Source organism: Triturus cristatus, chromosome 9, assembly GCF_964204655.1.
Source record: "Triturus cristatus chromosome 9, aTriCri1.1, whole genome shotgun sequence".
NCBI lineage: Eukaryota > Metazoa > Chordata > Amphibia > Caudata > Salamandridae > Triturus > Triturus cristatus.
Genome location: NC_140592.1, coordinates 1,141,221,261 through 1,141,247,101, shown reverse-complemented (window position 1 = coordinate 1,141,247,101; position 25,841 = coordinate 1,141,221,261). Strand labels below are relative to the sequence as shown.

At 44.1% G+C, this 25,841-nt stretch overlaps 1 protein-coding gene across 1 annotated transcript in view; it reads right to left on the bottom strand.

Moving 5' to 3' along the window:
• TYRO3 (TYRO3 protein tyrosine kinase) overlaps positions 1-25,841 on the bottom strand; it is a 386,178-nt gene that overhangs the window by 18,668 nt on the left and 341,669 nt on the right. Inside the window, exons 17-18 of the mRNA XM_085627071.1 lie at positions 24,028-24,187; positions 4,242-4,378 (exon numbers count right to left, since the gene is read on the bottom strand). Coding sequence (XP_085483197.1) covers positions 4,242-4,378; positions 24,028-24,187 — 297 coding nt within the window. The remainder of the gene's footprint in view (positions 1-4,241; positions 4,379-24,027; positions 24,188-25,841) is intronic.

Sequence of the window (25,841 nt, the reverse complement as noted above, 5' to 3'; positions counted from 1 at the left end):
GCCGGCCGAAGAGGGCCATCCAAACATCCATGTGCACTTAGGAGTGGGCAAACCATTTCTTCCCTGCTCCTCTGTCGTCAGAGCAGCCCTGCCCGCCCTGAAAGCTGCTGCAACAGAAGGAAACATAAAAGGATAATAACACAAGTTATTATCATTTTATGTTTTACTTCACTGCTCTGAAGCAGTGGGGCACCACTCTTCCGCCTTAGCGGAGGAGCCGCCACTGCTTAGCTCAGTCCACATCTCTAATCCACTGCAGTTCTATAAGATCCAGGAAAAGGAGGCTACTAAAGAGCTTCATCAAAGCCCACGACTGCAATTTGTGCTCTAGATTCCCCAGTGTCCCTAAGTGATGGAGACGTAGTTGGCTGATGTGAGAGAAGAACGGAGTGCTGTAATTGACAAGGGTCAGCCAGCAGCCCTGATCTGGCTCAGTGTTTCCACAGTCTAAGACTGGACAAAAATCTCTCAACCATCAGGTCGAGCTCTAGCACGGATACAATCCTTCCTTTGTGACCGCAGCTAGCATGTCAAAAATGGCTAAAATTCGCAGTTCACTATCATGAGTGGTTCTGAGAGTTTTAACATCACTGAGATTTTAAATCATAATTAATGCTGGATGAAGGAGGATTGTCTGTGCCTAGCTGGGTTAAAAGCGAGAACCTGGAAAGGAGGCAAACGGACATATCACACATTTCAAATGATGGCAAGTCCAGCAAACAATTCTACACCACATTCAACTCAGACCTCTCCTATCCTCAGCTAAAATACTTCTACAAAAGAAATACATTTTTAATTTAAGATGTTCAGCAACTGGAACATGCAAGAGTATTTTTGCTGTCCGAACTGGAGAATTTGAACATCATCTCCAATGGGTTACCCCGAAAGGAAATGAAATGAAGATAGTTCAAAGGACTCAAAACTAAGTACAGAAAAAACAGATCCCACAAAAAAAATACTAGAAATTGCTGTCATGGATTCCTGTTAAAGGATGTAATTCAAAATCGAAGGAGCACAAACAATGCATGCTTAGAAGAACGGCTAACTATCTACAGTGGATTCCCTTCACTGGAGACGCCAATCCAATAAACGTATCATCTGGTAAAGCATAATAAAGACAGAAGAAGAAAGGAGGCAACATTATGAGGGTGCAGTGTACACACTTTCAGACTTCCAGTTACAAGACCCCAAACTCAACAGCATTGCCATGGCTTGAAGTCTGCATTTAGAGCCTGAAGATGGCGGTCTTTAGGAAGACAGTCACTCTCTCTGGAATCCATCTATTCTAAGAAACTCTGCCCCACCAACCGAAGCACCGCCCACCAGTCACTTTTATCAGTTCATAACTAAGACACTAGCTGGTTGGGGAATGGCCATAGATGATGTCTTAGAGCGTTCATCGCTGAAATTTCAATACCCGACTTGTGAAGTGGAAGCACGGTAACGTGAGCCTTTAATAACTCACATAAACATATGAAAAAGTATTTACCATTGAAAACTGTTGACTGAGATTATTACCGCCTCATTTAGTGTGCATGATGCACTGCCTGATGAATGACTAGATACTCCAATACACGTGAATGAGCTACACATGAATCATGCCCGCTTGCTAGAGTGGTAACTGCCAATGGTTTGCCATTCCAGTGTTTCAGACAAAAATAGTATTGGCTTTCCAGTGGGGTACTCCTTGCCTTGGGACCTCTTGTGTTCCATCACACTCTTTCAACCCCAACTCGTTTGTACCTTCATTTGTTTTCTTTTGCCCTTCCCCGGTTTTCCTGTTCGACAGGGATGAGTGGCCGGCACTGCTGCACAACTATGAAGGCGGCCCACAATCTATTAAAATATGGGATTGGCTCCATGGTGCGTCTCCCTCGTGCTCCTCACCTTGTTTTCTTCTGCCCGAGATGTGGGCGCCATTCCCCTTTCTCCACCTTTTTTTCTGTTAATTTCTATGGGCATGGTCCCCATTAACTGTGTTATTTATTTTTCCTAACGGTGTGCTCCATATACAGGTGCTTTTAGTATTTTGTTTCCGCACCTGCACCTCCTATGGTACACGTTCCTGCGAGGTGATGCTGGTGGAAAGGGCTTATGGGAAGTGTTCTACAGTCTAATCATCACACACCAAATGTAAATAGTTATTTCACCTCTAAAAGTAGGGCTTTGATACTCGGAGCTCCTGTGAATGTTGATGCCTCGTGTGCCAAACTATGTGCCGAGATTGACGGTTTATAGCCAGTGCCGATCTTGGCACTCCTATTCACTATTTTTCAGGCTGGACCGAAATATATCGCTCTAACGGAAGAGAATTCAAGAACAGCAGCTATTGAACAATAAAGGTCTGCATGTTCTGCTGGACACTGGCAGCAAATCACACATTTCAGTGAGGAGTGTCTGTAATACACGGAAGTTAAATAACATGGGTGCAGAGACAGGCATGCATGCCCTTCTAACACCTGCTGGGATGATTCTTCGCTGCCAGCTGAGCATTGTCGGTTGGCATTATAACCTTTGCTGTGCCTGCCACTGACCTTTACAAATGCACACCTTCTATATATAACTTTACTACAGCATGGTGTTCAACCAGTACTGCAAGCCATAACTTTTCCTTCTTGCCCTGACTGGGGAAACACATTCATCCCAAAAAAAAAAAAAAAAAGAATTGGAAATCTTTTCAAGAGGACATTTAAAAGCGTGGCACAATCTTTCAATTAATCATTCACATGGGTTACAAAATGATACTGCATACAGAGGATGGCTAAAGTCCATAAAAGTATATATGAAACCATTGGAAATTTCCCTGGTCCCTTCGTGGTCACATGTCAGTCAATAGTAATGTACACAAAACACACCAACATTATATTACAAACATTATATTAGAACAATACAGTAACAAGACAACAACAAACACACAACCCAACTGTACAACACAATGCCAACACAAAAAAATAGCGCACCACAACAATATATCACAAACCACCACAAAGTTCTGGCAGCAAAACAGAATATGCCAACACCACAGCAGCACTGCGTAATAGCACAAAAAATAGTAAATAACACAACATGATAAATACAATAACATAACAGAAACATCACAAATAACAATAACTTTACAACACAAAAATACAAAACAGCAAAATACCTACAATGTACTCTAACACCACAACACAAAAAGAGAGCACAAAAGATTAGTTCAACACAATAGAACAAAACAGCACAATACAGCACAACAAAACTCAAAAGGACAACACAGCAATAAACAACCCAGCGTCCATCACCTTGGATGAAGAGGACATTTACTATTTTATATTATAATCCATGTACACCTGAATATAAGCATTTCCACATGGAGAATGTACATTTTGGGGGTTCATGTGTGAAATGGGGGCTGCACTGACAGGTGCACAATATACGTCTGCAGACCTATCGTGAGGTCCTCCTCCTAGGGCCTCAGGTGACAAACACTGAACTCGCTCGGGGTCCTTAACACACACTATTTGCATCAACTGCGCTTCTTATGTCCTATAAATGGGTTTGATCCTATGTATTTGAAGGAGGGCCAAGAAGCCAGTTTACCAGACTGCACACAGTAAGATACATTTTCCACAAAACAAAAAAATGTGAATTCCCATTTAAAACCTCTTTCTTCTGTGGAAGGAATAACATGTACCTGTGTGTCATTCCAACAAAAATATCTGCAGATTTTGATTACTGATACCTTTTATTTGGTTGACAAAGTAAGAACAAAGATGGATTAGCACATGATGCACTGATAAACATTTGTACCTACCTGCCAGTCAAATAAAAGTTACAACTGAGTACAGATCATTTTGGGAGGCAAAGATGCTTCCCCTCAATTCTCGATACCCCACTGCCCGTATTTTGGAGATGAAACTGGGGAGCTTCTTCCATGTAGCACGTTCATGCTTGAGTTTTGGAATGATTTGCTTCGAATGGTAGCCTGGGGTGGCGGCAGTTGCCCGTCTCAGGAATCTGTTTGACCTGCACTGCTCAAGTCCCAGAATAAAGTGCTGGTAAACTCCTGTACTGTTTCCAGTGTCCATCACTTCTTTTCACAAACATAACTCTTCTCCCGTAACCCAAAACACATCTTTTTTTAACATCAAATATACAAGTAGAACCTGCCCTGCTCTAGTTTTTAGTCTTTATGCCGAGTTACATACACACACTATTGGTGAGATCCAAGAGGACTATTCTGTGGCGACGTGGCTACTTACAGATCGTCCAGGCAGTCAGGAGGCTGTTTTAATCTGTTTCCACCAAGGAGGTAGTTGTAGATTTCGCAGTTTTCGATGCCAGCATAGGGGGTTTGCCCCAGCGTCACGATCTCCCACATGGTGATGCCAAACGCCCACTAAGAAAGGGAAACAGATCAGGCTAATGTTAGTAAGGATGTCTGCCCTCCAAACGAAGACTTGTGCTTCACATCAGATCACAAAAGCTGCCTTCCGAATAAGTATTTCTGTTCCAAATGGCTTATACTATTCTTGTGGTGTGTGGCTTCGATAGGAAGCCATTATCATGAATATCAGATCTGAAAACCAGTTACGCTCTTCTTGACATCACAACAGTGATACAAAAATTGATTTTTTTCTGTGTTGGGATTAGGCGTGGGAGATATTTTAATTATGCTGGCGAAATTCGGTTATTTCGTGAATTACACGAATTCCTGAAGTTACACGAAATTCTTTCAAAATTATACAACTTCACATTATGTCTGCCCACAAGAGACTCATTCCCCCAGAAAACGTTTTTTTAATTGCATGCCCAGCAGCAACGCAATTTGCTGCCCGACTGCTCTTCTTTCTAAATGCACCTTCAAGTGTTTACGTTAAAATTGTTTAAACTTACAGTTCCAAGAATGGCCTCTGCAATTTTGGAATTGTAATGAAAAATATATACAAAATGACGGCTGTGTCATAATGTATGCACACTTACAAGTCATCATGCTTTTTTCTTTCTTTCTCTTTTTGTTGTTGTTGCTGTTGATGCACAGTATCGCCAGAAAATATGTTCTCTAGAGATGCTGAACAGCATTGGCAGAAAGTCTTTAAGGATGCTATTGGAAATAGGTAACATAACTTCTTAGGTTACGCCTGGCGTTGCAGCGCGTATTCGTTGCTCGCTGTGCGAGGCGTCTTGTAATCAATTTCATTTTAGAAGTGTAGTGTAGGCTCCGCCCCTTCTTTCTATTGGCTTGCGTCATCCTCCATGCTGAACACTGGCTTCACATTGTAAGTGAGGCTTTTTAGTCCCTCCTTAATACCGCCCTCTCTCCTTTTGCCCCTGCCCACCTGGACCGGATTTTTTACTCGCGGCGAGACATGGTGTCTTTTAATTAGCCGCTAAGCACTTTTTTCTTGTTCTATTATATTTTCGGGGCGTCCACTTCAGGGACACCGCACTCTGTTTGCGTTTTTTACTTTAAAACTGAGTGTGGCGCCGCTTCACGGACACTGCGCTTGGTTTATTTATATATTTCTTAACTTTAGCACGCACTACAAGGACACCGTGCTCAGTGTTAAAGTAAAAAAAAAAAAAAAACAAGCGTGGTGTCCTTCAAGCGGCGCGGCGCTCAGTTTTAAATGTAAACATTTGCAATGCAATCCGACCTACTGCATTGCAAATGCTTGTTATTGTTGCCAGCGCTCTTCCTAATCCCTCGGGTCGCTGAACGCCCACCCCGTCCCGCGGCCTAGCGGATTTGTAACTCCACTCTGCAGCAGTATTTCTGTGTTTCTCACCCCCCCCCTCGCTCTCCTGCTGCCACCTTGGGCCCTGCGGACGCAGGGAGAGGGAGGGAGGCAGCCAGGGAGAGTTGGGAAGCTAGGGGGGGAGGCGAGGGTGAGTGGTGACTCGACTATAGGAGGATTGGGGCTGACAGATAGTCTTCTAGAGGAGGATTGGGGGTGACCAGCAGTTTTCTAGAGGATTGGGGCTGATGGACAGGGGTGACAGATAGTCTTGTCGAGGAAGACTGTGACTGACGGACAGTTTTCTGGAAGAGGATTGGGGGCAGCGGACAATGTTCTAGAGGACTGGGGCTTACTGACGTTCTTCTAGAGCTGTGATCTTTGCTATATCTGGTGATAAAGACATGCTTCCTTTTAGAGCCGTGTCAACTGTACCTCGAGAGGTGGGGCTAAGTACAGTGAAGCCTTCATGGGGGTGAGCATAGTGATGCCTTCCTCGGGGTGAGCATAGTGATGCCTTCCTCGGGGTGAGCATAGTGAAGCCTTCCTCGGGGTGAGCATCGTGAAGCCTCCCTCGGGGTGAGCATCGTGAAGCCTCCCTCAGGGTGAGCATCGTGAAGCCTCCCTCGGGGTGAGCATCGTGAAGCCTCCCTCGGGGTGAGCATCGTGAAGCCTCCCTCGGGGTGAGCATAGTGATGCCTTCCTCGGGGTGAGCATAGTGATGCCTTCCTCGGGGTGAGCATAGTGATGCCTTCCTCGGGGTGAGCATAGTGATGCCTTCCTCGGGGTGAGCATAGTGATGCCTTCCTCGGGGTGAGCATAGTGATGCCTTCCTCGGGGTGAGCATAGTGATGCCTTCCTCGGGGTGAGCATCGTGAAGCCTCCCTCAGGGTGAGCATCGTGAAGCCTCCCTCAGGGTGAGCATAGTGATGCCTTCCTCGGGGTGAGCATTGTGAAGCCTTCCTCGGGGTGAGCATTGTGAAGCCTTCCTCGGGGTGAGCATCGTGAAGCCTCCCTCAGGTGATCATCGTGAAGCCTTCCTCGGGGTGAGCATCGTGAAGCCTCCCTCGGGGTGAGCATAGTGATGCCTGCCTCGGGGTGAGCATAGTGATGCCTGTCTCGGGGTGAGCATAGTGATGCCTTCCTCGGGGTGAGCATAGTGATGCCTTCCTCGGGGTGAGCATAGCGATGCCTTCCTCGGGGTGAGCATAGCGATGCCTTCCTCGGGGTGAGCATAGTGATGCCTTCCTAGGGGTGAGCATAGTGATACCTTCCTAGGGGTGAGCACTGTGAAGCCTTCATCGGGGTGAGCATAGTGAAGCCCTCATCGGGGTGAGCATCATGATGCTTTCCTAGGGGTGAGCATGGTGATGCCTTCCTCGGGGTGAGCATTGTGAAGCCTTCCTCGGGGTGAGCATCGTGAAGCCTTCCTCGGGGTGAGCATCGTGAAGCCTCCCTCGGGGTGGGCATAGTGATGCCTGCCTCGGGGTGAGCATAGTGATGCCTTTCTCGGGGTGAGCATAGTGATGCCTTCCTCGGGGTGAGCATAGTGATGCCTTCCTCGGGGTGAGCATAGTGATGCCTTCCTCGGGGTGAGCATAGTGATGCCTTCTCAGGGTGAGCATCGTGAAGCCTTCCTCGGGGTGGCTCGGGAGTTGTAAATTCTGTGTTTGAGGCGCCTCTGTACGGTCCTGGTGCGGAACATGCGCTGCAGCTAATGCCATTTCCTCTGCCCCACTGAGAAGAAGGAATCGTGGCCCTGGACGGCATAAGGATGCCAGATGGCTGCTATGCGGATGGGATGTGGGAGTTAATCTCCGGGATGTCACCCTCGAGGTCATGGGGGAAGTGCACATCGGAGGAGTGATGTTGAAGCTGGTGGAAAAACTTGGTAAGTTTCATTTGGTCAGGGCGTGGTCCTTGCTTAGTCTCTTAATGTTATTTTCGTTTTTAAAAACCTTCTGTGCAACGAGTTTAAGTTAAAGCCGCTTTCAGCGCACGTGTGACTTGTATTAACGTTTTTGTTATTTGCCTTTCTTTATGGCATCGGGCCGTCGTCTGTGTGAACATTTTCTCCATGCTGTAAATGGCGCGAAATATACTTTTTTATGTCCCAAGTTTTGATACATGTTGCGTTATTTTTTTTTCTCGGCATACCTTCAGTAAAATATATTTTTTCGCCCTGAAATATTTAAGCAGTTTTCGTTTGGTATTTCCCAGAAGCAGAATTATTCTCCCTCACACTGCTCTACTACACCTCTCTCCTCCCTTATGCCTAATGCTGCTCCCTTCACTCTCCTTCCTTCTACCTCACATTACTCTTCTCTCCTCACTCTCCTTTCATGTCCCTCATGCTACTCTTCTCCTCCTCTGTCCTTCCTTGTGCCTCATATTGCTCTCCTTACTCTCCTTCCTTCTACCTCATGCTGCTCTCCTCCTCACTCTTCCTTCTCCCTCACGCTGCTCTCCTCCTCACTCTCTTCCTTCTCCCTCATACTTCTCTCCTCACTCTCCTTTCTTCTGCCTCATGCTACTCTCCTTCTCGCTTTCCTTCATTGTCCCTCATGCTGTTCTTCTCCTCCTCACTCTCCTTCTCAAATCTTCACACTGCTCTTCTCCTCTTAACTCTATGCTTCATACTGCTGCACAGCTAACAATTACAATCCAAACCACATAATTCCACTACACATCACATACATACACTCAATAACACATAGCTAAATACAATATCATTAGCAAAGCCAAACGCTCTAACTTAAACAAATGCGAGACCTATTGCATTTCCAAGGCTTGTTTAGTAAAGTACTATCGGACATTTTACTTATTCTTGGGGCCATTAAGCAGTTCAACTGGCCTTGACAGGGATGGGTGGAACTCGCCGAATTACATAATAAAAACGGCGGAATCCTGCAGAGTTCAGCCAATGAGCGGGCTAAATATGCATGCTTCTCTGCTCACGCTGCAATCTAGCACCAGTAGCGTGAGCAGCGCTGACAAATCAGAGCGACTGGCACATGAGGTGCGCAGGAGCTCTTGGCTGCTCAAGTTGATTTTGCTGCTGTCTGAGTAGAAAATCTACTTGCGCAGTAGGAAATCTACTTGAGAATCAGCCCTCTGACCACGACCACTCGCGACAGCCTGCGACCGCTCGTGTTCGAAAATGGCGGTAGGAGATGCCAAATCTTGCTTGCGCTGGCATGTTTGGAGCTTTGTGGGGAAAAGAATTGCCACATGGCCAATGGTGTAATTTGGCCGAAACTCTGCATTGGAGTTGCAAATTCCGCCAATTCCTACCCTTACTCTTGATGGGCAGACATTCGTGCAGCAGGCTGCTGCACATCCCTGTTCATGGGCACCCGCTTCACAATATGAGACGTACCAGGACTAGTTCGGAGGCTGAACCGACCTGTCAGGATAAAGCTTCATTTATTCAAGCAATGGGTACAGCATTTTTAGGACCAAGTCACAGTCATTTACAGTAATGCTGGGTGCAGCCATGTGCAAGCCCTTTGCTGGCAGTTGTGCGCCTCCGCATTGGTAGTAGGGCCTTGCTGCGGCCACAGTGCTGTTTTGCTATCACCCTTTAACAGCGCTGGTCATTGTTTCCTTCTTTTTACCCTCATTATGTGGCAGCTATTGTACCCTCTCCATGGTGTGGCACTTGCTGAGATCACCAGGGCAGCAGCTGCCCCCCGTGAGACAGAGGGCAGAACGTTTGCAGGACATTTCACAGTACATTATTGTGGGGTTTGAGAGGCTACCGGTGGGACACAAAAAAAAACAGAACACCATTAAGTAGAGACTTGCATATTGGAAAGATGCAATTATATCACCAGTTACCTATTTACCATTACCCTGCATTATTTATATTTCCAGTTAAAGGCACAGGGAGGTTAAATGATTTCCCAGGATAACACCGCTTTTGCACTGGCATAGGCACAGTGGGGATTTTATCCCACCCAGATTTTGGAGTGAGGAGGAAGAAGCGGACAATGTCCCCATATCCCTCTAGACTTTGAAGTGAAAACTGGAACATGTCTGTCCAAAGCCGAGCTGCACTTGGCGCCTTGGTCTCACTGAAGCACTGTCACTTGAGGAGCAAACTCTGTGGCGGCAGGGAGACCTTTGTTTTGTTAAATATTTAACTGCAGTCACTGAGGTGTTCAGCCTCTCCTGAAACAGTTCGGTATGTCATGACAGCCAGGTAAGTAAGGGAAGACAGGATATTATATTTTATGTTAATGTTAGTGCTGGCCAGGTTGTAAAACATCGACTTGCAATTAAATAATTAGCAAAAACATCTGACTACAAACATGTATATGTGTGTGTATAGAGTCAGTTTGACATAATGTGTGATGAAGTGTATTTATTGAACTCCATATGCAAACACTAATTGAATAACTGAACACAAAGCGCTGACGTTTGGTGTTACATGGAAGAGAGAACAAGCATTGGCATAGCCAATAGGTCTCGCCTTTGGGATACTTATAAGGTCCCAAAAGCGAGACCTATTGGCTATGCAAAGCGGTCGTGCGGCCGCGAAAGTGAAAGCGATCGCAATCGCGATCACGAACAAACATCAAAGCGGCCATGAAAGTGAAAGTAATAAAGCGCGGCGCGCGCCCGCGCACATGCACTGCAGCTCTAGGCTGGCCTGGTAGCACTTTTTGGAGCCCTCTCAATAAGTCTTGCCAGGCCAGCGCATGCGCTGGGTCAGGCGAGACCTAAAAATGGAACCATGCAGTCTCTGATGCTGATTTGAGTCCTGGGATTCATACTGCGCCATTCAGTCTGTGCAGATAATCGCGGTGGGGTGCTCTGGGGGGTGGTGGACGTCGGCAGACGACGGAGTCTGAATTATTTATTTAATTTCCCCTACTCTGTCTGTTGACTCCCCCGCCCTCCCCCCGTGCTTACCTCGGACCACCACTGACTCAAATCACTGATTTCCCACTTGATCAAAGTGTATAATCCATAGTTCATCGCTTTACTTAACCATGTATCATTTTCCTTAACCATCCAGTCTGAGAGCACATTGACGTAATTCAGTACAGAATCTGAGGTCTACGGAACCCTACTTGTATGTGGTTAATATAAAATAGTCTTGCTTCACCTTTATGACACACATGACAAACTGACACATTTTTGGTAACTTGTGGCAACGTCATCACAGTATGGGGCATTCCTGAAGGTTTCATTTTTAAATAAAATATTTATTTCTACTTAGTGATATTATTCTATGCAATTAATTGAGACACCGAGAAATGTTGAACATTTTTTATTTTAAAGAACCCAATTTAGAGTTTTCGCGAAGAGATAATTGATCACACACGTGCTGGAGTATGATCTCATCCAAACCCTCAGCCGATTGCCGACGAATTAGGGCCTCTTGGAGTAAGAATATCAGATCGCTCACCCTATTTAGAGTGAATGGTTTGATGGTGGGTTTTTTTCCTCTCCGTTGCCGCCAGGAAAAACTTGGTGAAACAGGACCGAAAAAAAACCCCCCACCATTCATTCATACGTTTTTCATAAACAAACTCCTGCGTTGGGAGTATTCCTGAAAAACACAGGGTTGGTGCGCGGCCACCTGAAAGACAGTAGCAAACCAAACCTGCAGAGCGTTTAGAGGAACTTGTGTGATGGCATTTCCTCTGAATATGGGGGACAGTAGTCTATTGGGGTGGCGGTTGTAATGTTCTCCACCACCCTGATGGATGGACAGGCCAGCTGCCAAACTCTAAATCGGCCCCAAGATTCTTGTCATATTTTTTTTGCCTGATTTCCACCGTTTGATGACTCCGCTTGTGCTTTGGCTCTTCGATCTAACCCAGAGCCCTGGCTTGGGCTTTCCCCAAGGTTGTCTGTGTCCCTCACAGGGTTTTAGCCTCTCCTATGCCTTTGGGCTTTAGTCAAAGGCTGAAGTCTGGATTACAACAGAATATCACACATTCCAGAGTGTGTAGCTTCGCCACTCAACACACTGCTTTTGCATTAGAATGATCCCTCACCAGCTAACCCCAAATACATTGCTCTGTATAAAACATAATCCACTCCAATGTTCCCTCAAATTTTTTTCTTGTGTGCCGCAGTATAAGGTCTCTGTGTGTTGCAGCCAAGGCTAGGTGCACCAGGAACCCGACCGTGCGTGTAGGTGCAGCGAAAAGTATCAGTGCAGATTGTGTGAGTATTCATGTTAATCGCAGCGCCAGTCATGCGCTGCAATTAACATGAATACTTTCTCAGAGGCACACAATATGCCCCGCGCAGGGCACCCTTAGCACTGGTGGGGCCATGTGTGACAATGTTTGTTGGCGCCCCCCAATGACCACCTCTGCCAGTGATTCCATCACTATTACCCTTTAACAGTGCCCCTCAAGTCTCCATTACCGCTGCTCTCTTTGAGATGCATTTAATTTGTTTTATAGCGCCACTCATACCAGTGTAGGGTGTACTTTATATTGCATATATATGAGTCACAGGCGTAAAGTAAGTCAGTTGACACCACGGGATGTCATGCTTGTAGTAAGTGCATTAAGTGGAATGAAAAAACTGGGGTCTCTCAGAGGGGCGTGGCCGGTGTAATCAATTAAGTGGCTTAAAACACTTTAGCTAAAAATTTGTATTTAGCATAGTGTGCTGCCCCACTGGTATTTTGCTGTGTCTGTAAATTCATCCAGATATATGACACAACAAGTAACATTACGCCTACAACAAGCCAGGGCTACTGGATTTGTCAATGGTTGTAAATTGCATAAGATAAATAAGCAACAATTATGACTTCACTGTATATAATATTGTAAATGCTTCATTCTTGTGGGCGAGGTAGTGGCTAAAGCGAGAGCAGCCGACCTTCAAGCTGATAAAGCAGCTTCTAGCCTCACATCGGCTCAACATCCTGTGATTCAAAACATTAATATGTCCTTGTGTAATGTAACTGGTGCTCATGTTTGCTCCAAGTTTGCATTGTATAAAACTGAAAAATGAGTCTCTTTGAAGTTACATCAAAAGCAGTGACGAATGCAGAGGTTAGCTTTTTTTTCTTCTATCCTGAAGGTAAAAATGGAGAGCGCGATAGGGACCTGTCTCAGCACCTGCTTAAAGCCATGCTTATAGTCTTGCTGGATTTCTTTTGTTGATAGAGCGCAGCACACAATCTTCCCCACTCTATTGACAAAGAAAGCCAGCAAGACTATAAGCACGACGTGTGCTTTCAGGTGATTCTGAAAGCATACATCATGCTTATAGACCTGCTGGCTTTCTTTTGTTAATAGAGCGCAGCACACAATCTGCCCCGCTCTATTAACAAAAGAAAGCCAGCAAGACTATAAGCACGACGTGTGCTTTCAGGTGATTCTGAAAGCATACATCATGCTTATAGACCTGCTGGCTTTCTTTTGTTAATAGAGCGCAGCACACAATCTGCCCCGCTCTATTAACAAAAGAAAGCCAGCAGGACTACAAGCACGACGTGTTCTTTCAGAAACCCTATGAAAGCACACGTCGTGCTTGTAGACTTGATGCATTTCTTTTGTTAAAAGGGCGCGGCTGCGGGGCAGATTGTGTGCCTTGGTGAGAGTAATCATGCTGGTTGCAGCGCATGGCAGGCGCAGCGATTAAGAGGATTACTTTCACAAAGGCACACAATCTGCCCCACAGACGTGCCCTTTTAATAAAAGAAATGCAGCAAGTGCAAGAGGTACTTGCTGCTGAACTTACCTGCAGCTGTGTGCGCTTCACACACCACAGTGCGCGCGCAAGGTGAGATAGGTGCACCCGCGTGCACCTTACAGGGAACAGTGTTCCACTCCATAAAATACTGCACTCCCAAAAACCAACACTTCAACATTAAATGACTCCAATTTATGTGGGATCTATTTTCAACCAGCACCAATTTTCCCCAAATTTATGTTATTTCCAGGAGCATATGTGAAATTTGACCAGGTAGGGGCAAACAAGATGATTCAATTCTGTATAGAAGTCACAAATGTAATCAGGGATATATAATGAATCACAAGTGCAGCGTAAAACGCTATTTTCATGTCTCACTTAACAACAATTGTTAGTGGTTTGTTGTTGAAGACCTATTGCATACAATACCAACCCTTAGAGGGGGCTTTCACTTATCCCAATGCTTATCATTGGTTGACTTTTATTTCTCTTCTTGTGCTTGTCCAGGCCCTGGACCATAGCTTCTTTAAAATTCCTTTGGTTGGATAACTTGTATCCTTCCATGCCTGATAAACATTTTATTTTTAAGGACTCTCTGGGAGTGCACGTGTGTTGGTCCCCATTCCTTTCCCAGCTGCTCATTAAAAGCACAGCAACAGATATAGTTTTTGCCAGGGACTAACTCAAGAGCGGACTTTATCTGGATTATTTTATCTCCTATGTTCCACATGTTACATGAAGGCCCAGGTCTAAGTACAGAAAGGTAGTATTTGTGGCAGTGAGTGTGCAGAGAGCTGCTGCATGCACCCCAGCTGGAGAAGTCTGTTCTCCCAGAGGCCCACAGCTCTGAGGCAGGAGCCCTGGACCTCTGCTCAACACCAGCTGGTCTGAGAATTTGATCTTCATCCGAGCTGTGTGTTAAGTAAATTAGACCTTGCAGGCGTTTCTCTTTACATTCAAACACATGCTAATTCGAGCCTTGACAATTGTTATGTTCTTGTAAGAATAAGGAACAAGTTGTCTTTATTACTTTTAGGCTGGAGCGAAATGCAATAGGTCTTTTTGCTCTGAGTTTTCCTGCAAAAAAAGTATTTGAAAACTAAACCATGCCGCTTATTAGGACTTAAAATATTTTAATTCAATGCTCAGTTTTGAGATACCTTAAGATATGTTTTTGCTGTTCCACCAGTTTTTAGAAATGAGTTTTCTTTTTTCTTTTTTAAACAATGCTTTGTTGCAAGCATTGACAAAGTCAATGCATTATAATGGTGAGACCTGCGAACTTTGCCCATGCTTGTTAAATTTATTTATGTTATCTGGAAAGCACACATGCATTTCGGGAATGCATGTTGTATAGACAGTGGGATATAGAGAGAAAGAGAAAGACAGACAGCATGTCAAGAAGCAAGTGGAGAAGAAGAAAACATACAATCATAGATGGATGATGCACTGTAGGTCTTTTGTATGCGTTTAAACAAAATAAAGAGTTCCCAAATTGAAAAGTTCTGTAGTATATAAGCCGAAAACTGTACATGTTCTAAGTCACAATCTCGAATGCACCAAGGTTGCATGCATGCAGTGATATATGCAGCATGCTGGAGGTATTCTTGAGTGCAATATTTTACAGTCAATGAATCCATACATTACTGGCATACCAGCATTGTGTAAGTCTGAAAAAAGTAATGCTAAGTCAGTGATTTTTTGAAGGAGTTATAGTATCTGATGATCATTCCTCAATGTCTCGGTAGCACGATTCCATAGTTAAGTCACTAGGCTTCAACCCCTGTATACCAAAAAGCCTCTTTTGATGCAATATGTGTCCCTTCCTTCAGCAGCAGAGGAAAACCCAGTAGTTTTGCATTTAGTGACATCTATAAGCCCATTACAGCTTACATTTTAGAAACAATTGCAGCTCAATGCCTGGCGTGAGTATGAAGAAAATATATGGGCAATTATAACAGGGAAAAAACTATGGCTTAGAGGGCTGGTAGGTAGAAGTGTTGTTGCGATAGATGGCCCTTGTGAAGCCATCCTTATAATCTCACTTGTCGAGTTACATACTGGTACCAAGCCTGACATCTTTTCCAGATCGTTCACTCTGTGGTGACTCTGGGGGAGTAGGAAGGAGTAGAGGGTTGACATGTTGGTGTATCACAATGGAGGGAAACTAATGCGAGTGGGCTGTGGCTACCACTTCCTACTCCAGAAATGTGGAGAAGGTATTTGATTTCCTATGTTTAGATGAGAGGTTGGGTGATATGAACAAAAGTCTTGAGAGAGTGAGGGGTCTAGGTGTAGAGGGGAATTCAAGGAAGAGGACAATGTAGATTGCAAACAAAGATTTTGGATAACATTTATGGACCCCGTTGATGCCACAGGGTGATAAACTGAGGTATGTGGAGTAGAATCATCCAGTCATGGTGTGGTAACATGTAGAAGTGACTGGGCAGGAATGTAGAGAGAGACCTTCTCTGGACAGTTCTTCTGTGATTATCAATCTTTTGTCATCGGAGAATGATGTGGGGGCTGAAGAAGGGAGTAGAGCAGACTGGGTGTGGGTAACACTTCTCATGCTGTAACGGCGAGGTGGTTGTTGTGATGTGGCAAATGTGATGCTTGCTTTTCCCATTACTTGATTTCTGGTGGTGGTGTTGTGTGGGTTGGAAAATCTCCTCTTTAGCTGATAGAACTAGCTGTGTATTCGTGGCATGCATTAGTAGTGACATAGTGGAGTGTCAAGCAGCATATTAGTGTGTCACTGTGCATTGTTCTTATTGAGAGAGGGGCTAAACCTTCTGACCTTCTACCAAATACGTGCGTGTGTGTAAATGCCTGTGGAGGAGATAGTAAGTGTACAGTTGTCTGCCCTGTATGAGTGAGTTCTCCAAGAGTGTGTGTTGTTGATAGCCCCAGCCCATGGTAGTCCCACCGAGTACCACTGACTCAACTAGTTAGTAGGCTTAGATCGCTACTGTTATTCACTCTTCTCTGCTTGCATACTGAAACAGGGATATTGAAAAGATGGGGACCGATGCGGTGGGTGCCTGGGCACTGCCAAAGGGGGAGTGCTAATACTTTTACTGTCCACATGCTGGTGGTGTCTTATAAGAAGTTGATTGCTCTTTCCCATCATTATGCCCCTTCGCTGTCAGATAAGGCACACAACTATAGGGTGGAAAATTAACGGCAGTTTACAATCTAAGAGGGCATTAACTGCTGGCAAAACCCATCATCAGTGAGCAGCAATGCTCCACCGAAAGCAACAAAAGCGTAATAAATTGCAAAATTCATTGCTATCTTTTAACAAAAAGCATACCATATTGTTGTTGGGAAATGGTCTTGTCTTTTCTTTTTCACATGCTCTCTAGGAGTACACATGCATAAAAGACAGATTGTTCCTCACATGTACAACACAACATCAAAAATAAAGCCAGAAGTCTTGCAAACAATGTCTTCTCTAGGGCAGCCTGAAACTATTTTGTGTATGCATTGGTCATGGAATCTGAGAACACAAGAGGGTTCAATGAAACTCTTTAACAAGGCCTATGGCCTGTAAACAAATTCCGGTCAACAATGCCTCACTATTGGCTTATTCTTATGTGTGGGCACTAATTTGAGGTTCTAATCCACACTGTGGTACCAATCTCACATAGTTACTACTTGAACACGTTAAACGGGCTGTACAGTGAAGAGGAAGTAATAGTTCTAGTTCCCCAGTCTTGCATCTCTAAGAATCATCAACAATAAGCATGCTAAGGTCAGATATACAAAGTAGTATTTCAGTCGCAAACATTCCAATTCAGAGTTTGCGACCAAAAAGCTGCTTCTAATACTGTCCTCAACCCATTTTACAGTTAAAATGTGTTTAGAAATGGATAAGAATTTGCTATTTGGATGAGGCGTGTTGTAGGAGTATCTTCCAAATAGCGAGTCATATCTGTATGTATCATGGGTTAGGACTGAAAAAGTAGTCTTAAACCAATGAAAAGCTAATGCCTCCCAAGTTGGGATGGTATCTCATTAGCAAAAGGGAAGGTGACCTTGGGCATCCCTTCTACTTTCCCTTCCACTTTGTGAAGGTTAAAATAAAAAAATGTTTGGAAGTAGGCAATAGTCCAGGGAAACTCTCAAACAAAAAAAAAACACCATCCATGTGATGGCATTCAATCATACTCTATTAATAATCATGAGGTAGGTCAGATTTCGACCCACTACAATTCGGATTTTTAAGAACCGACCTATCAATATATAAATCGGTTCTTAAAAATTCCTATTGGTGGCAAAACTACTAGTTGGAGTTTGCGAGCAGTATTTTGCGATCAGAACTGTGTTTTGTTTGAGGTTAATGTTAACCAGACTTATATAGCGCAACACCTGCCTCAGCGAAGGGGCATCACGGCGCTGAAAGCAGTATGGCATTCACCATTGAACCCTTTAGACTTATTTTTTTCAGGCAGGACATAATGCTGCTTTTGAACGCGAGAACATAATTATCATTTTTCTGTCAGCAAAATTAAGGAAACTATTTTTTGTTATTCAGAACAGCATGCATCTGTTACACCCCCCACACGTTTCAGACTAAAAGGAGGAATTAATACAATTTTCGTTATAGAAAAAGGAGCGATCCGCAGCCATTTCCACGAAGCAAGTGATTATTCTGCGAAAGCCAAGTGGGCGTTGTAAAGAGGGCGCTACTAGAGGGATTTAAATGTCATCTGAAAAGATTTTTCTGCATTCTATCATGTATGTGTCCTGCTCCCTTTAGATTTCTTTATCACTCTACACTTGAATAAACTGATAAACGTGTATGTCTTCCTTTGGGGAACTGGCCCAGTAGTGTGTATGTGGCCTCCACCACCTGTGACCCACTCGTGGTCAGATGGCTGGGTATATCTAGTCACTAATCAGTATGCCAAGTTAATTGTGGCTAAAAGCATGATGGCTCCAATGACAGTACAGCAAGAGTCCATTAACCGCTCAGTTGTCAACCAAATGCTCACTTTATTCACGCTCCATATTCCTTCCTCTAGCCTACGTTAGAACCATTCTCTACTAGGGTCAGTTGCAGTGCTTTAAATGGGCCGGTACTGTCTGGTACGGAGTACCAGCACTTTTTTATTTTGAGACGGGGGAGTACCGGCACTTCTCAAGACAGACGCAATACTTTTAATTGGAGAGTACTGACACTTCTCAGAAACCAGCAGGAACTCTGGTGCAAAGTACCTGCACTCCAATGTTTCCATTTCAATCACTGGTCAGTTAGATTTACAGTAATATACGTTCTCGTTATCTATATGTTTCTCTGATGGCCGCCATGTTGGCAATATCGGCACTCTGAGGTAGGACCAAGAACACTGATCGAAGCTCCCAACTTTCCTTGCTTCAGTTGCAAGGCAGCCATGTTGTACTTCCTACCACACCGCATATGTACCCCCTTCAAATACAGTGCAAATAAAAGATTGAAGGGATTGGGTCTAAAACGGGGTTGAGGATTGATGCCACTAGCCAAAACGAGTACTTTTATACGTGGTCTGCTTTAATCCATGCAGCTGCATAAGAAAAGCCTCCGTGAAAATGGCCACTCCGTGTCTGCTATGCAGGTGGCAGAGATTTGCTGTTTTATCATCTGTCTTTGAAGTCATAATTTTGCATGTCAAACGAAATCTTAGAGGTTCATGGAGACGCTGTTGGTTGAGAGCACACAAACGGGAATGGTAATATAGATTTCTGGATATCTCACAAGGTTCAAAAGGTGCAGCACGCTGCCTATGGGATAGGCCTTACAGAGGCACACATGCTGTCTATTCACTCCAGAGCTTATCAAGCACTATTTGAAAAGGAAATGAAAAATATTCGATATTTGTTTTGCAGGTAAACCACCAAGGAGCTGAATGAGTGCGATGCGGAGACACTACTGCGTTTCTAATGATTTTCTGACACGAGGCGTGTGGTGGCCATATTGCTAAATGAATCCCAACAGGCCCACCATAGGATGCGGCGAGTTTCTTAGTGACAGTCTTCGACACTGTAATGGATGTTGGGTATGATACTGTTGTTGGGGATGGCGGGCAAATTAAAGGTTAGTAGCCTGCAAATTTTACCAGCAGAGGTCTTCGATAAGGGTTATGATTTGAGAGAACATTCTACCAGAGCCAAAACCAGTAAGGAGTAGGTCGCAAATCAGTAGTGATCAGGGGAAAAGATAAGTGGACTGTAAACCATGCATAGCATTCACTAACCAGAAGAGGACTTGAGAAAAAACTTGGGTCGTGTACTGGGGAAACCACTTTCGATGTGTAGCGAGAAAATATTAAACTTGAGGTACAGAAAAAGCTTTTAAGTTTTGGCCCACCATTTACTCAAGAAACATCTAGCTTTGTCCCATTTAAAGGATCCCCTGAACTTTAGATCCTTGATCTTTTCACATGAATAGAATAAAAGAAAAAGCACAGAACAGCTTCCTGCTACCTGATGTTCAGGACAGGGTTATGGGGAGCTCAGAAGTTTCAAGGGGAGTACCAGAGGTACTAAAGAACAGGCAGCGGATAGCGGGCGACACCCACACCAACCCAGAGAGAATGGGGCTAGCCAAATTACATGGCCAAGTTTGTCTCACACCTGCAGTGTTCAGCTACAACCTCTAGCCACGTGTGCACCGAAGGAGGTAAGCACAGAAGGAGGTAGTTGCGATTTTTATTCATAAAACCTTCAATGTGAAAACGAAATGAATCTCATGCAATTGTACATCCAACCCTATAGTAAACAGGAAAGTGCACAATATTAATACCTGGAGGTAATATACGCGTTACTAAAAGGTAATAGAAATGTACCCAGCCTAAATATATTGATGGGGACGATTAACTAACTTAGGTAACTTTCTAACACAAAAATGTCAACCCAAAGGATTCTCCCGTTGATCACTGCATCATTGAGTTTCAGAGGAGAGTCATGATAAGTAATGTTTGAGTATGCGGCTTAATTATTAAAAAAATATATTCTAAAATTATTTTTATAGAGTCTTATAGCAAAACACACAGTCACAATTATTTTTGGAGCTAAATTTGTGAATTTTGCATTAGTGATGAGATTATCAGTTCTCCGCATCTATATACTGTATATGGATACGTTCTTGTTTTGTGATTGCAAAGAGTAAACTTCATTGACATGTTCCAATGAGCTGAGCACACCAGTGGTTAAACAAGAAAACAAAAACCAAGAACAGACTAAGGCCTAAAGAAGGGTGATTGGATAGGGTTCTGGCGCTCACTAAATGATACCACAATATCTTGAAATTGCTTGGTTGCAGTGCTTTGAAAGGTGGGGAGATTCGCCCAACTCCCCCCAAATTTTTGTTCCAAAGATCAAAGCGCATAACATTCCAGCCTCTTCCTTGTTTTTAGCCTTAGAACCATCACGTGTTTCGTCGCTGAGGAGCGTACCCCACGGCTTCCTCAGGGCTATCCAGCCAATGTAGTCTAAGTCCTGGAATTACTCCTGAGTCCTGGTTGTACTTCCGTTCCGGATAAAATCAATAAAAAGTTTATAGACATTATCACTTTTCTCCTATGTTTAATCCTTCTTATGAGTATCACGAAATCTGTACTTCTGAAATTATGCAAGGTGTCTCCTACATCCAGAGAAATCCTCCCTGTACTGGACTATCTGTCCTTCACTGGAGCATGAGCGAGTACACCCCGAACTTGACGCAAAAGGAAGCTCTCTGCTGCTGTACCGCTACTGTGTAATCAGGGAAAATTGCAACCAAGATGTTCTCAATTTGAAAGTGGCCCGCTGTGCGAGCTCGCTGCAATTTTAAGTTTCTATCCCAGTAGTGCAACAAACATGCCACCACAGTGCGTGGTGGCACACTGGGGGTTGGAGGATCTCGCTAGAACCCCCTATTCTCTTTCCAGTGCGAAAATGTTGGACAAACTCTCTGGGGCCACCCCTTTGATACCCATCCCTCCAGAAAAGAGACATGTCCTTTCCTTGTAAATTCTCTGGCAAACCAACCACACTGATGATGTTTTTACGACTGTGTCCTCCTGTGTCTGTCCAATAATTCCACTTTCCTGGTGAGTTCTGAAATTGGGCTATGAAGTTTGTTCACATTTGAACGCACTTTCCCAATGGCATCCTCATTGCGTTTGACTTTATCAGCAAGCTTTCAGTGGTCATGACAGTGAATGCCCAAACATATGGTCACCATATCAATTTTATGCTCCAGAACTTAGCAGGATTTATCAATTGCATTAAAGATCAGATCCAGTTTATCAGTAAAGCCAGCTTCCTGTGCCTGCAAATTTGGTAATAACGCACAATGTGGGAGGTGCTCTTGGTGAGGCAAGTGCTGTCGGTGTCTGAACGCCCCACCCTACTTAGAAGTCTTTCATAGATCTTGTACGGCCCATGTCTACAACCATGTAAGCACTCATCCCTGAAATGAAATAACAGGCCAGGCAACTGTGTGTGCAAGAAGCACTTACGAGGACAGAGCACAAACCAGAACTGCAATGAGCCTCAGTAACAAGATGGGCATGGTAGAGTAAGAACCAGGACAGACACGCTACATAGGGGAGCACTAATACAATGAAAATATATATCTTATAATGTCTCCAAAGATTGTTTTTCGACAAATAGGACATCAGAAATATTGAAGGTCCAATATGTATTGCAATCCAAATCCATTCTTCATTCAGTCTATTCAGAATACTTGAGCCAGCATCTGTTATGCACAAAGATTGTATTCTTCACAGAACAATTCCCAGCCCAGGCCAACGCCTTTTGTTCAACAAACTGGACTTCGTCAGGGATCTTATTAGCAATGAATGAATCGCATGCCTCCATGTCCACTCAAATTCACCGCTCTCTCGAGAAACGCGCACTTCCATGTCCCTGTGCCGCAAATTCGGCCAAAAGCAAAAGCTTTCACTTTTTGAGGAAATATTATTTTGCTGGCTGTATGAACCCTCTAAAACTGAGATGCTGTTGCAATGAAAAAAGTAATCACAAGAATTGGCATAGACAATAGGTCTCGCCTTTTGACCTTATAAGTGTTTAGCCATGCAACAGTTGCATAACTAAATACTTATAAGGTCCCAAAAGCAAGACCTATTGGCTATGCCAAGCGGCCGTGCGACCGCGAAAGTAATCGCAATCGCGATCAAACATCAAAGCGGCCGTGCGGCCACGAAAGTGAAAGTAATCGTGGTCAAGCGCGCGCGCCCGCGCCCATGCACTGTAGCTCTAGGCTGGCCTGGTAGCACTTTTTGGAGCCCTCTCAAAAAGTCTCGCCAGACCAGCGCATGCGCTGGGTCAGGCGAGACCTAAAAAACGAATGCCTACAGTATGCAAGGCATTCATGAGGTAAATAGTTGAAAGTGGAATGATTCGGTGTACTTTTCAAATGTAAAATGTTAGCTCATTAAACCACTTCCTATGACACATAATGAAGCACCAAAAACCCAGGAATATGAAGTGAGAATACTCCTCTAGGATGATCAAAGATGTGACTGATAAAGTAATGGCGGACGTCGGCAGACCCATACAAATCAATGGCTGAGGCATGTTGACCCAAAAGCCAATTTCTGTACATTGGAAATATATATATTGAAGATAGTTGCTCTGTGAAGCCAGACTCAATCAAGCATTGGCAAAGTCAACAGGTCTGGCTGTGGAAAACTGATGAAATTGTAACATTCTTTTTGTATTGCAGGCAAAAGCCACAAGAAGAAAAAAGAAGAAAAACAGACATGTAGCTGTCAAAACCTGGCAGCCTTAGTCTTGCAATAACTGGAACTTTTGTTTTAAATAATCAACAAAAAAACACACTAGAAGTAATTTTAATAGACTCACAACAATTAAATGAAAATAGGAGTCTTACTAGTACAAAGAAAAGCAATTATTGGCTTTGAATTACAGACATAGTTTAAACATCACAGGTTTTACAAAACAAAATGCTAAAGAACAAAAAGCAAAAAAGCCAAGCTGAAGTAGGGGCCCACTAGCCCTTACTTTGAGGTGCAGGTGTTTTTAGGTGGATGTGCACGTTATTAAGGCAAAAGCGGTCACTCAAAGTGCAGGAGAGCCAACGGCTGAAGTAGGCTGACTTAGGCCCACATTCTTTCACATGCAACTTCCATATTGGAAAGAATCTCAGGATTGGTGACATAAGTACAGAAGGTCACAGAAGCTAGAGAGATATATTTATGGACACGACCAGAGGCTTTGGGACAAAATCTTTCATTTTTCCACAAATTAGGTGGTATTTTCGGCACAATTAATGATATTTTGGAGACCTGGTCATTTTCTTTTAATCACAATAAGGAAATATTTTAACACAAGCAAAATAAATTATGGGATGAAAATTAAGAATATTTGTAGACACATTAGAGATGTTTATGCTCTTATCACATATTAATCCTGCACACCACAGTCTGTTAAATGTGAGAGGCAAATTACTACACTTTTTCATCAAGAGCAGCCCTTTGCCCACAAATGTTCTCGGGTAACTTCATTTCGTGGTTAGTGAGAGGAAACCCTAAAGTGAACATTAACATTCTACATTGTCATAGTTCATCACAATTCCACCCAGATGTGAGGCCTATTGAAATGTGCCTCTTGGTGGGCCGGTACTCACCACATCACTATATACTGTGTAAACGTTGTCCGCTAGGCTTTCCAAGGCGAGCCACTTCACAGGCAGCTTCGAGGCGCTGCCCTGCCGGTAGTAGTCCCCAGAGTAGATTTTCTTGGAGAGGCCAAAGTCGGCAACGCACACACTCATGTTCTCGTTCAGCCTACAGAAACAAACAATAATGAAAACTATTAAATTGAAGCATGATATCTGAAGACAGACAGCGGTTACAAGCCCACCTGGCCTCACCACATACCTACCTCTCTTGACATACGTGTAGCTAGCAGTTACCCCATGCCTGGTCCTGCCCTCTTATCAGACACCTCCAGGAATGCTGGGGTATTGAAACCATGAAGGCCCGGAATACAACGTGCTGTTGCCTAAAATGGCAGGAGTACCCGAAGCTGGGCCACGTGACATGGGGCTACCCCGCTGCTACTTGGTATAGACCTTGTGCTGGTCTCGGTCTTACTTCCCCTTTGCTTTCCTAAAATTCTTGCTCCTCTGTGCTCGGCGCTCTTTTTCTTTAAAGTCTATTCGATGTCTGTGACTCCTCGATGAAAACTGGAAAGGTACTCCCTCATTTCCCTGCCCGCTGCACGAAAAATATACGTATTTTCTAGTTATTCTTGATCTACATTTCACACTGTCTCTTTCCTCATACTTTTTCACAACATAATGTAATAGTCTTGGTTGTTAAATGTCCTTCAATGCTCCCAAAAGAATTTACATAAATCCAACAACAGTGAGTACATCACGTTACATTAAGGAGCATAAATAATTAAAACTATAATTCTACTTATTCGGATGATCACTTGAATTCACCCCAATCCTTCTGATTTAGTTTGACCAAACAGCTCCAAAAATATGACAAAGTTGCACCTTTGTTCAGTGCAGGTCTCGTTTTAAATGATATTCGTTCCATTGGAGACTACCTGTTCATGCCATGTCCCTCTAGTCCAGTGGTCTTCAAGCTTTTTACAATTCAACCGCCCCCTCCCCCCCACCCGAGGGACAAACATACTTTACTCAAAACGTCCATAGAACTGCCAGCTCTAAACATATTTAATAGTTGGAACATTGCAGTTTTTCTCAGCCATACCGTTTAAGGATGCAATCAAATACTGGATGGCCAGCCTGCTATGGACAGCCAGCCCTCCCTTAAGTGTAAAGGAATCCACAGTGATCCTTCATCAGGAATGCGGAAGAGGGGTGGAGTGGTGGGAGGAGGGGATCTTTTAGAGTTATTTAGAGCCCCCCCCTTCACACAATCCCTGCAGGACACGAGTCACAAAAGATGTTATGATGGCCTAGAACCGAGTGTCTCACTGACACGTTTTTCCCACTAAAGACACACACTGTATTCAGCAGAATGCACCTACTGTGCCTGGGCCCCCCTGTGATCAATTCAGGTTCTCCCAGGGAGGCCTCACCCCAGTTTGGAGAATTCAGCTCTCATCCCAAATCGATCCCTGATGTTCATGAAGAGGGGGTTCTATTGTTTATCTCCTGCACTTTATTCTCCTTGGGGCACCGAATGTGTATCACAGGACTCATTCACCACAATATCAGGGTAGTACCACAACTTGCGTGGGGTCCCCGCCAATTTCAGGCATCCTCAACCTTTGAGTTGGACCCCCCATTCACCCGAATGCCAACGAACAGATGTGAATATGCCAGGCTCAGGTGCCTCTCTACATTCTACAGGGGGGCCTTGTTTTTCGTTGCTCTTTTGCACCATATACAATGCAGAAGGTTTCGTGCCTCATATGATCTGAGGCCGTATTTATAACCGGATGCATGGTGTGCACTAGGCC